General features: G+C 42.0%; 1 protein-coding gene across 9 annotated transcripts in view; it reads right to left on the bottom strand.

The window, feature by feature from the left end:
* The window catches only part of INPP4B (inositol polyphosphate-4-phosphatase type II B), a gene marked incomplete at its 5' end in the record, with an annotated part of 265,188 nt that overhangs the window by 123,958 nt on the left and 128,023 nt on the right, over positions 1-13,207 (bottom strand). For all 9 annotated transcript variants that reach the window (XM_083519885.1, XM_083519879.1, XM_083519878.1 and 6 more), the window contains 2 exons: positions 1,879-1,995; positions 5,604-5,722. In XM_083519885.1, the coding sequence (XP_083376011.1) occupies positions 1,879-1,995; positions 5,604-5,722 (236 nt within the window). The remainder of the gene's footprint in view (positions 1-1,878; positions 1,996-5,603; positions 5,723-13,207) is intronic.

A 13,207-nucleotide genomic window follows, 5' to 3' on the forward strand; every position in this document is an offset into this window, starting at 1 on the left:
TAGTGGAGGGAACCTTTTTGTACATGTGGTGTACATATAAATAGGTAAAAGTATATTGGGTAATGATTTATAATGAATTGAAAAAATTGTTCAAAACTACTTTCCCCAAAAAACCAGAGTTCAATTTGGTGGGAATAACCCAGACAGAAATTCCTAGGTGTCAGAAAAGGTTATTTATGTATGCAACAACTGCGGCCTGTGTTTTGTGAGCCCCCAAATGGAAAGTGAGTGAGGTCCAACTAAAGAGGATTAGCAACTTAAGTTGACGGAATACGCAGAACTTGCAGATTTAACACATAGAATAAGAGCAAGAAAAACGTACCGTATTTTCTCCTCTATAAGACGCCCCCCCATGTATAAGACGCCCCCTATTTTGGGGGCCTCAAAATTTAGAAAATGGGGGGGGGATTAAGCTTTGGGGGAGGATTATTTGGGGGGAATGCAGAAAATTGCTCACCCGCCAGAACGCACCACACAACTGCTTGCGTCACTTACAAAAGCCACTTCCAATCTCGGGCTCGCACTTTGTTCTGGCGGGTGAGTGATTTTTGGCATTCCCCCCAACAATCAAGCGGCCAATCACTGCTAACAATTTCAGGCTCGCACCAAAAAACCATTTGCCCGTCCCCCCTCAGCACTACCTGTGTATAAGATGGGAAAAAAGCTCGTCTTATACGTGGGAAAAATACGGTATATTAAAAGAAAAGTGGAAAATGTTTATTGAATATATGGAAATTAACTGTATACATCTGAAAACACTGGCAGCACTAAGATAAATTCAACAGAGTAAATAATTTTTGATGAATGTAAAATTGGAAAACTGATTTGAATGGTTATAGTAAAATACGCAGGAATGTATGACAAATCAAATGAACCATGGAAGGGTAAGAAGGGAAGTCATTGGATATTTTAAAAATCATCTAAAAACAATAACAAAGCACTGAAAATAATACAACTTCAAAATTTAAACATGTCGCACCTCTGAAAAGTTATCAAGTGAACAAAATATCTTATTAGCTATTTTATTATTAACAAATAGCTAAATTATCTTAGCTAAATTATCAATGCAATATGTAATATTGTGTTAATCATTCATAATCCATAGCAGGTAAACTAAATACAAATGCAAAGCATTTTGTTTTTAAGGAGGGGGGAATGGTATGATTCCATATTTTATCAGCTTTTGCACACAAACAAATGTAAAAGTCTTGTGACTTCTTTGCGTGTCAGCTGCTCTGGGGAGGATGCTTTAAAGATGCGTTTGAATATTAAGAAAAGCAGGAAATGTAACACAGGAATGTTTTTTAAAAATTAAGCATTGTCAAAAAACCTTTGGGGTGGAAAACTCTGCATGAGAATATATAGACAAACTGTAACTGGGTTGCTGGATATATGTTGGTAAACAATTCCTATTCCATTTCCTCTTACTAATGTGTGTGTGTAGATGATACAAATTCCAGTCTTATAAAGTATACATTCTTTAGTAAGTAATACATACACATTTTAAAAACTGATGGCAGATGGGCTGCAACAATACAAGTCTCAATATGAGAATAATTAAAGCCTGATTTGATTATCGTTTCTTTCAGAACTCAGGTCTTACATGACTAGAATTCTATGATCGGTAACATATTTTGAGAGAAGTTATTTTCTTTCTACCCTTCTTATCTCAATCCATTCCATATGCTGCCAGACACAGTTAAGAGGAAAGCCACACACAACCTTAACTCTTTATTTCCTAGCAACTTGAACAACAATTCAATACAATCAGCAACACTTGAAAACACCTAAGGATCAAATGGATAGCAAAATAAACCCATGGAAAGATCAGTCATATTGCTGTGCATATTTTAGCAAAAGAAGCAGCAAGGTACCTACCGTGTCTTGAGATTTATCCTTGACATCATAGACTGTTAGTTTTATTTTAGTCTCCTCATAGATAGGGTAATCCGGCGGGAACGTCACACCAGTCAGAAACAGTGGGTCTCTTGTTCCCTGCATAGCACAAGCACATAACTCAGATTTAGCAAGGTAGCAGCTGTGTGCCATGCTACAGTCAGCTATGGTCAATGAAACAATAGCCACGGGATCTCCAAAGGCAAGATTTTTTGATGCAGCAAAGGCAGATTTGGATTGCCAACTGCAAGAGCCAGAGATACAAAGTGTAATAGCGCGGACATTTAAATCAGTATAAAGAGAGACCTTTTGAGATACAGAAGTTGACCACAAACCACCCCAGGCAACTGTGTCACCGTATACTACGAAGCAGTACTCCTCTAATTAGGAACAGCCATTCAGCCATTCATTCATAATCCAAGACATATAAATTCACATGCACTTCATTTAAGTAGTCACATGTTACAATTCATGCAAAAGAACTAAAAATATAGGAAGCACTAGGCAAGGCCATAAATAGCTGTGTGGGAACCGTAAGCTGGAGTCACCAAGTTTCCCAACTTCATGTCTCCCTCCAAGTTCGTGCCTTTTATCTTCATGTATGGTTAATCATAGAATTGCAGAGTTGGAAAGGACTTTGAGGGTCATCCAATGCAACCCCCTGCAATGGACTAGCAGAGAGAAAGCGCTGTACAACTTGACTGCCTTTCCACAAGAGCAGCAAAAATCCTTAAGTCAGGAAAATAAATCAAAACCACATGTTTGGCTATGAAGCAGGGCAGAAACAGGCTGTGAACAATGACTAGATGACATTTTGACCTTCAATGCTAGTATCTTGGCAAAGGCATAGGCATAGCTTGAACAATGTTTGATTTATCTATTTTTTTAAAAAAAATCAATAACCTTTTCATTTTAAGAAGTATTTTCTCAACAATGCAAGCTAAACTAAAAACTGATTCATAGTTGAAATGCATAGGCTTGTAGTATGATGGAAATAATTCCAACTAGGCTTATCAAGGTTTAGTACTAGAACCTATTTCTAGCACCCAAGTCTTAGCCATGGAACAAGTGATGTAAAAGAGAGTGCCTTTGAGTGTGCAACGAATGCCTTTGCCTCACCACTGAGTAAAGTAAGTGCAGAAAGCCACAGCTTGGCTGGGACTAGAGTTTTCAGCACCAAAGGCTACACCTTGGGTGGTGCTCAATACGTTTTGCAGAATCAGCTTTAAAAATATTATTTTAAATGACACTTTGTGTTTAATATAGCAGGACCGGTGTGGCATAGCAACTGGAGTGTTGGCCTTCAGTGAGGGAGAATTTCCTCAGCCAAAAAGGAATATGTGGCCATGGGTCAGTGAATACATTTCAGCATAACCAACCTCACAGGGCTGTTGTAAAGATAAGAAGAAGAGGAGTTTGGATTTGATATCCTGCTTTATCACTACCCGAAGGAGTCTCAAAGCGGCTAACATTCTCCTTTCCCTTCTTCCCCCACAACAAACACTCTGTGAGGTGAGTGGGGCTGAGAGACTTCAAAGAAGTGTGACTAGCCCAAGGTCACCCAGCAGCTGCATGTGGAGGAGCGGGGAAGCGAACTCAGTTCACCAGATTACGAGTCTACCGCTCTTAACCACTACACCACACTGGGGCAGGGAATTTATGTTGTCCTTAACAACTTGGAGGAAGGGCAGGATAAATTTTGCATGAAGAACTAAGCTTGTTGATGCAGTTAGTACTGCCAAATACCACATTTCCTTCAAGTTAATTGTTGTTCTTCCATGCATAAGATACTCAGGGTATGTAAAAGCAGAAGTACTCCATTCTTTAGCCTACTGACTGTTCAGCTACTCAGTATTGACCTTGGAAATAACACTGGAAAGCAAATAACCTCATATTCGCTTGTGTTGTGTAAGGTGGTGTTCCTTCTTCTTAATCACTAAAATGCATGTGTGTGTATATGCATGTCCACATGTATATATGTGGGGGGTGACCTTGCCCATTTTGGCCATGCCCATCATTGGCATGTATCCCCCAGAGGATGGGATTTCAGTCCTCTGGCTGAAAAAGGTTCCCCACACTCCCTCCCTCTCTCTGTCTTTTTTAAAGAAATTGCAGTAACACTACCATCATGGAATAAGTTTGAAAAAACCTTTTTGTACTTAAGTATTTTCAAATATATGTTTTTGAACCACATTTTTCATCTTAAAGCTCTATGCAGAGAGGTCAGATATAAATGTAACAGCTGCTTCACACTTAATGAAAGTGATAAAAAAGAATACCAATACTGTAAATTTATTTATAACTTGCCACAGACTTTTGCAATAAACCAATACCATACAATAACAGAAGAGCTCTTGTTTAGGCTTCCAGCCAGCCAGCCAGCCAGCCATGCATTTCCTGCAAGATACTATAAGCTAGCAGGAGCTGAAGCAAGCCATTCTACTCTCCTTCTCCCACCCACATTACATTCTTCTACAAGCAATTTTCCTAGGAAAAGAAACCGTTTCCACCAAATCTTTTGAGAGTTGTAATTGTCAGGGTTTTATCATTGCCGTCTTCCCCTGCTGTGTATTTTTCTTATGGAAGGTGTTTACTTCATGCTGTGATTAAAAGAAGCACGAAACTACTTGTCCATGAGCGCAGGGGCTTTGTATGTCTTAAGAAGCAGTGCCCTCTTCCACGAAGCAAACCTGCTTTCCACGAGGATGGGATTTTGCAAAGTAGTCTTGTGATACTGCATAGTGGTCTTGCAGATCAATAAAGGGTTTTTTTTTAAAAAAAAATCCAACTCAGCTGTATTGTTTTTAATTTGCTTTTAGCCTCCTTTGAGGGATACTGGTGGCATACAAATGGAAGAATACATGGAAATAAAACACAGAGTTTGAACATATATAGGGTTCTGTGTAGAATGTCAGCTAACTCTAAACTGTAATAGGAAAGGGTTCGACTGATGCCTGAACAGTCTGCTACAACAAATGCAGTGCAACACGCCAAAACAGTCTGCGCAAGGCCCATCCTGCTGTGTTGCAGGCTGTTTGAGTTACAGCTTTAGTACTGCTAGCAGTTCAAGTCACGACAGCTAAATTTGCAGCCGGAAGACTGCTCAAAAAGCATTCCCTTGATGCACCAGGAAACTTTCTTTAATAGTGAGAAGCTAATTCGGATGTAGTTTCACAGAATTAAAACCTGCTTCCTTCCACAACGTAACCTAAAACTCCTTAACATGAATATTTGGTAACAAAAAGTAAACCCTTGTTCCAAGAAGCAAAGCCAAAAGTCACCAGGGCAAAGCCACACCAGGCAATGTTTGCTGCAGAAAGTTATGCCTACAAATATTATCAGTATAAACCGTAGAACGCATTCTTCATGAAGCACAAAGCCTTGTGTTTCAGACGACATAGTTCATTGCAAACATACAGCATGCTAACATTTTCTTCGCAGAAACTCCATATTTTAAAATACTTCTACATTTTTTTTTGGGGGGGGGGTCTTAACATCAAAGGAGAAGCAATAGCTCCCCAGAGCATTTTGTAGCGTGTCTGAAAAGCCAAACAACTTTTTATGTTTCCTTCTGTAGAAGCAGAAGTTTCACAAACAAGCAAATGCCAGCAACCCCCCTCTCCTCCCCTGCTTTATACTGGCTTAAAAAAGAAAAGAAAACTTAGCGTTTGATGACTAATGGCGATCGAACAAAGAAAGGAGCTCACCTCCACAATTTCTGTGCTTGTATATCGTGTTGAAGACTGTTCTCCAGGTTGAACCACGGTGATCTGCACAAATGTATTCAGTTTTCGATCACGAGTTGGAGCCACTAGATCTTTACATGCTGGAAATGGCACAGGAGAGAAGGGGAGGGAAAGTGGGGGGAAATCTCTGTAAAAACAAATCAAAGTGAACACACCGCTCTGTGGCAAGGCAGACTGAGCTATGTTTTAGAGTTAAATTGCAGAAAAGCTTCAGCTGATTTAGCAGAGGAAGTCCCTTGGAAGTACCTTACAGAAATAGGAAGTCACATGTTGAAAGCTAAATTGAGTTTTCATTTCCACTAACCATCAATGCAATTCCTGCAAGGCTTTCCTGTGGAACTGGTTCAGCTCTTACATATGAACGTACTAAGCTCCCACTACATGTATGTGCATATGTGCACACGCACACAGACACACACACTTCATATATGCAAATTTACACACACAGTAATTCAAATTTCAGCCCCCACACCCAAGTATCCTGATGGATAAGCTTTCAAATGATTTGCCATGAAATCATTCTCAGACACCCCAACTTAGTCACCTTTTATTTAAACAAACTGCATCGTGCTTGACTGTTTCAGGGAAGTCAAATTAAATACTGCCACTGGCTATGTTGATTTATATGCTCCAGTAAGACATTATAAAATTTCTTGGCAGGGCTAATCACAGGGTGAAGATTCCATTTTTAAAGCAGTAGAGAACACAAATGGCAGGAATTGACAGAGTGTGTTGCCAATTTTATTACCATGCAGTAGCACTGCAGCTATAACTCTATTTTTGAACAGGTTACAGGTAAAGTGTCTTAAGGTGATGCTTCTGTTTAAGGGGAAATTGCCATTTCTCAGCATATAAGTTACTGGAGGAAACCTGCTGAACTTACCCTATAGAAGGAGTTTTATTCAACAGCTCAGAAAACAAACCCTTCCCATGAACAACTAAGCAATTCATTTATTTTTTAAAGTTGGTAACGCCACAAGTCTACTCTCCATTCCACCCCTCCTGACGCAGTAGGGGGAAAATAGTGTACTGTTAATAACTCACCTACTAATGTGAATGGGACAGCTAACAGTCCAGCAGCTATATCACACACATAGTTCCTAAGCTTTACAGAGAGCCACCCCACCCCCTCAAAAAAACTGAAAAAGGTCAAACTAAGCCAACCATGGGGCAACCCTTACAACTATATCCTTGGGGAGCCAAACAATCTATTGATTCTCATAATCTCCACAGAAGGTATCCCCAAAGATTCTGATTTCTTAGGAATTGTTTGTTTTTGCATATAGATTTAACATTACAAAAAGTTAATATAAAGAGGGTGAATCTCTCTGCTACACCTCATAACTTTAAATCTAAAGTTACATGGGTACAATATCTGACCAGCCTGGTGAGGTTACTGCGTAAAGTGCAAGACACAGGAAGTGCAAGAGGAACTGTGACCAGCTTTCCAGGAACAACCAAGAAGCACTGAGTAGACAATCATTCAACGCAAGCTGCAAGTCCAGAAAACTAAGCAAATTAAGATTGCTTAGTGTATTTGAATCCTAGAAAACCATACAATAAGTCCAGTGATTGTGCAAACTGAGGATGGATTCAGATACTCAGCTTAGTCACGATATGGAAAGAGGACACTGTATGGACACATTGCTTGAATGCTTTATCACATCCAAAATAAGAGGAGATGCTATGCATTTACAGCTGGACTTGCCTGAAACTGTTTCCAGTTGTGATCTCGCCACTTATCTGTGATATGTCAAAGCACATTTAAATGAATGGTTCCAAAACAAAGACAAAGAAAATAAAAGAAAGGAAGTCTGGTGAAGTCAGTAGTTTTTGTAGCTGTCTTTTCCTTTCTATATTCATAACATTTTACTAATAGCTCAGAGGGCTAGTCCACTGTTCCTCAGACCTTGTGGGGGACCAGACTATATTTTAAAAAATATACCCTGCAAGCCAGTCCCGCAGCTACCTCTGGACCTGGAGGAGGAACGCACTCTGCACGTGCTCAAGAGCATGTCTCGGTGCCATCGGCTCATCAGTGTTGTTGACGAGCAGCAGCCGCTTCATTGGCCCGTCCTCGTGGAGCTCCCAGGCAGCGTGCACCACGCTCTGCGGCCCATCATCCAAGGCCAAGTCGGGGGGCAGGCCGCGCATGCGAAGTGCTGGGCAGGTGGCACACAGCTCACCCGACAGCTGCTCCAATGCGGCCGCTGAGCGTGCCACCAGCAGCAGTGCTGAGCCAGGCACCAGGCGCAGGGTCAGCAGGTGTGCCAAGCTCCAGCTGAAGCCCCGCGATGTGCCCGTCACGATGCCCATGGTGCAGCCCAGACCCACGATGCCCATGGTGCAGCCCAGACTTCCTGCAGCCAATCTGAAGCCATGCCAGCATCACGGAAGTCAGTCCCCGTGTGGTGAGGCATCTGTGGCTTTTTTTCAAGGAAACTCTGCGCCGCGCCAGTTTAGCTCAGCACAGGGACTGACTAAGCGGGTGGCAGGGTCCGCAGGCTGGATTTATGAGCCTGGTGGGCCGCATCCGGCCCCCGGGCCATAGTCTGCCGACCCCTGTCCTAGGGCCTATAGGAAATTTCTTTCTAGAGAAAAGAAAATTATGCCCCAGGACATAATTGAGAGGCACACCCATCTACACGCTTAAATGCTTTTCTCAAGAACGACGAGCCCATAAACAATCATCAGTGCCTCCAAAAATGCTCTTTGGAATCCAAAATGAAACAGACTTTGCTCAAACCACCGAATGATGCTATGATTCTAAGATTAACTCCAATTTTATTTAAATCACTAATATTTTAACATTTTCATTTCTTTAAAGCTCCAATAATTTGCTCACAGGCTGGAAGGTAATAAAGATAGCCCAAAGCTGCCATCTCATTAATTGGCCTAGAATGTCAGATAAAAAACTCATCCCAAGGCCAATAAAAACTGCCAAGCCACTAATCATCTTCCACAAATCAATGGCCTATGTGAATGCTGAATGTCACACTCAAAAAAAGGTTTCTGATCCCAGCAACCTGTGTAGAATGTCATATTCTGTTTCAGTTTGTTTAAAGGTCAAGCAACACTTATTTGCTCATAGCAAAATACTGACCATGCTTAAAATGTTTTATTTCTATGTTGGCTCACAAGTCAGTTTTATCCCAATGTAATAAATAATATTAAATATACTTCTAGGCAAGTTATTGTCAGTAAGCTTACTTTCTCAAATACATTTAAGGCACTGCTCAATCAACAGCCACTTATATGACCAGGGTAGGGAACCTGTAGACTGCCAGGTGTTGTTGAATTATAGCTCATGACAACCCTGACCATCAAACATGCTGGCTGGGCTGATGGGAGTTGAACAATACCTGGGAAAGACACAGGTTCTCCACCTTGGCTTGGATTCTGACTTCCTTGTGTATAAGCTGAAAATGCTTTTGCTTTTGTGCAGAAGGGTCACCAGCCTCTACCACAGGAAGGAAAAGAGGGAGTGGTTTTCTACCCCCTTCATCGTTGTGGTTTAGCTCAGTCCTAGTTGCAGAGGGTTGTTGCAGGAAGCTGCAGTGGGTTGTTGCAGGCAGTTGTCAGGGAGCTAAGAATTCTTCCATGGGAAACATTCCTAGCACCCCAAATTTTAACTCAGATGTGCTCCTTCATGTGAAAACGGAGGGATTTTAAGGAGTGCTAGCGACACACATAAGGATTCTGGGAGATATTTCCATATATTTACACACACACACACACACACACACAGTGGTACCTCTGGTTAAGTACTTACTTCGTTCCGGAGGTCCGTTCTTAACCTGAAACTGTTCTTAACCTGAAGCACCACTAATGGGGCCTCCCGCTGCTGCCACGCTGCCGGAGCACAATTTCTGTTCTCATCCTGAAGCAAAGTTCTTAACCCGAGGTACTATTTCTGGGTTAGCGGAGTCTGTAACCTGAAGTGTCTGTAACCCGAGGTACCAGTGTGTGTGTGTGTGTGTGTGTGTGTGTGTGTGTGTGTATATATATATTTGTTTTTTTACACGTTTTCCAAACATAACATCCCATTTTAAACAACATAATAGACCTTTGGCTATCACAGCCTAGGACTTCCATCAACCTCGACTGATGGTTTTCTAACTTCCTTTCTAATTTTGCATTTTATTATTATAGTTATTGCTATAAAATCCAAATCCTAAACAAACTCCTTCTTAGTCCTCCTTCACAGTAATTCATATAGTTGTCCTTACAAAACTTCTTGTAACCCTCCAAGCAATGTCAATTGATTACAAATGTCTTTCAAATATATCATGAATTTCCAGTCCTTCAGGACAGTCTGGTCTTGCTGGTTCTGATTTTTCCTAGTTGTATTCCAACCTTATAGGGCAGCAAGAAAGAAAGAGAAAGTATTCCTACTGTACCCATAGCCAATACCCACTGTCAGGCCAAGGGTAATGCACTATGATAGCGAAGGAGCACATGGAGAGACTTTTGTGAGAGTTTTACTCATAAAACCCATAAAATCCCTTAAACATACCTCAGTTGTTAATAAATGTAGCTAAGACTCTTGAATACAGACTCTATGGTCTCAGGGGAAAAACCTTCAGAATTTGGCTTAGACAATCAACCTGTGAGTTATATTGTTTAGTTTTCTAAAATGAAAGGAACATGCCAAAATGATGTAACTGATGGCCAACCTACCAAAGCCCTCACCATTGGCTTCATTGAGAGATCAGCTGCCATTTGACTCCTTCCCTCCGAAACTGCTTTGTAACCTGAGTTTGCTCATTTCCTCTTCCCTTCCCTTCCTTTTTCCCATATGAGCCACACCTTTTAGAGTTTAAAATTTAAAGGACCCTTGGACAGTTAGGTCCAGTCAAAGGCGACAATAGGGTGCGGCGCTCATCTCAATTCAGGCCAAGAGAGCCAGTGTTTGTCCACAGACAGATTTCCGAATCATGTGGTGCAATGGGACATCATGATGAGTGCCAGAGCGCACGGAAACGCTATTTACCTTCGCGCCACAGCAGTACCTATTTATCTACTTGCACTGTTATGCTTTTGAACTGTTAGGTTGGCAGAAGCTGGGACACAGCAATGTGAGCTCACCCCATCGCACGGATTCGAACTGCCAACCTTCTGTTCAGCAAGCCCAAGAGGCTTAGTGGCTTAGACCACAGCGCCACCTACATCCCTACACCTTTTAGAGTGTAAGGCTGCAGGCAGTGACTATAAATTTTAGGTACCGTATTTTTCGCCCTATAGGATGCACTTTTCCCCCTCCAAAAATGAAGGGGAAATGTGTGTGCATCCTATGGGGCGAATGCAGGCTTTCGCTGAAGCCTGGAGGGAGAGAGGGGTCGGTGCGCACCGACCCCTCTCGCTCTCCAGGCTTCAGGAGAGCCCCAGCGCCAGCCCCACAAGGTCGGGGGACAGAGGGAGGCGGAACGCCGCCATCCCGCTGTCTCCCGAAGTGATTTGGAGGCTGACGGCGGGGAGACCCCGCCGCCAGCTCCGCAAGCTCCGGGGACAGTGGGGAGGCGCAGCGCGTCTTCCCGCTGTCCCCAGACCTGATCTCAAGGTGGGCGGCAGGGAGAAGAGCGCTTTTCCCCACTGCCTGCCCCACAAGCTCCGGGGACAGCTGGGAGGCGTAGCGCGTCTTCCCGCTGTCCCCGGACCTGATCTCAAGTCGGGCGGCGGGGAGAAGAGCGCTTCTCCCCGCTGCCTGCGCCGCAAGCTCCGGGGACAGCTGGGAGGCGCAGCGCGTCTCCCCGCTGTCCCCGGACCTGATCTGAAGGCGGGCTGCGGGGAGAAGAGCGCTTCTCCCCGCTGCCAGCCCCACAAGCGCCTGGGGAGGGGGAAATAAAAAATTTTTCCTTTATTTCCCCCCCAAAAAACTTGATGCGTCCTATGGGCCGGTGCGTCCTATGGGGCGAAAAATACGGTACTTAATTTTAGGTACTTAGGTACTTAAAAATTATTTTAAGAAGTAACACCAACAACCCCGCCCCCAGCAATCGTGAAAATATTTTCACCAGTAGAACTCCCTGATGAAGCCAAGGGGATCTTTGCAAAATAATGCATGTAATCTGAGGAACAGAACCCCATTAGAACACAAACCATCAAAATAAACAAAATTTGCATTAATAGTGCAATGTTAGTGGAGTGATACATTTGTCCAACTGAATGTAAATGTTGTAAAGCTTAGCCAAAAACAAATTTAGGCCAGCTTTTGAAAAATATGTGAAATAAGTAATACACCGCATATAACAAATCAGAATGCTTTAAAAAAACAACAAAAACCCTGTGCTTAAACAATTTAATGCATAATAAATAATTGAAACCATAAACCTCTCCAAGCCCCCACACTCAAAACACTGAGTCCCTTTCTCTTTGTTATTATATCTTCACTTCATCTCCTTTAGTCTGAAATGTTTGTCAAAATCCAATCCCATTATCTGCTGCATCACTCCGGAACATCAGTGATAAAACTGTGTCTCTTAAAAATGGTTAAATCCCAGCAGGACCCTTCCAGCTGTTAAATAGCTTTTCAAGCTCAGATATCCACTAACTTTTCACTGAACAGTGGTTACTCAAAATACTTCCCTCAAAATATGCTTTTTAGTCCAAAACAAACAAGTAAAACTTATGACTGAAAAATCTTCTTTCGCCTACTGGCTTTAGAAGAAAAACATCATAGGTCAGTATCCATATATCCTTGCCTCTTTAAAATCTGAGCTTCTCTAATGGGCTGGGCTTCTCTAATGAGCTCAGGTTAGAATCATTCTGCAGAAAAGCAAAATCTAAAAATAAATGCTGGTATGAAAAGCATAGGATAGAAACAATCCTTTCCTTCTGTTGGTCCAGACAAAAGGATAGATCTGGAACCGATGGGTTCAAATTACAAGAAAAAATCATTCCCTCAGATGACTGTGTACTCTCCATCATTTGAGGCTTTTAAGAAGAAGTTGGATAGCCATCTATCAGGGATACTGTAAGAGTGGATTTCTGTACCAGCTGGGCTTGGGCTAGGTGACCTTTGAGGAACTATTACAATAATTGGGCTTTTGGAAGGGAAAATACACTACCCAAGAATATAGGCTTAATGCAATTTTAATGATATATTTTATTATTTTATGCATGCTGCATCCCCACTTCTGGATTAAAAAGTGGGAAAGAAAGCAATCTATCAAAGATAAGGCTAAGGCTTAGGATAAGGCTAAGAAATTGTATTACCTGAAATGCAGTATACATCATGATGAAGTAAGATGACTTCTGGCCTTTACAGTAAAAGACAATGACTACCCAGCTACTAAAATAATTATGGAAGTAAAGCTGCAAGCCCAACCATACTAACCTAGGAGTGAGGCCCACTGCATTCAATTGGACTTAATTCTGAAAAATACACTTTTTGTGGTTTGGATTGCTGGCAAAGTTATGAAAATGTAATAGCCAGCCAATCACTAAGCAGTTAGTAGGTTGCAGAATAAATCTGGGCACAAGTAATCCACACGTTCCTTCTATCTAAACCAGTGTTTCCCAAACGTTTTTGGGCAACGGCACACCTGTTTACTGAAAAAAAATCT

The sequence above is a fragment of the Podarcis liolepis genome (genome assembly GCF_965112155.1).
Source record: "Podarcis liolepis genome assembly, chromosome: 9".
NCBI classification, from domain to species: domain Eukaryota; kingdom Metazoa; phylum Chordata; class Lepidosauria; order Squamata; family Lacertidae; genus Podarcis; species Podarcis liolepis.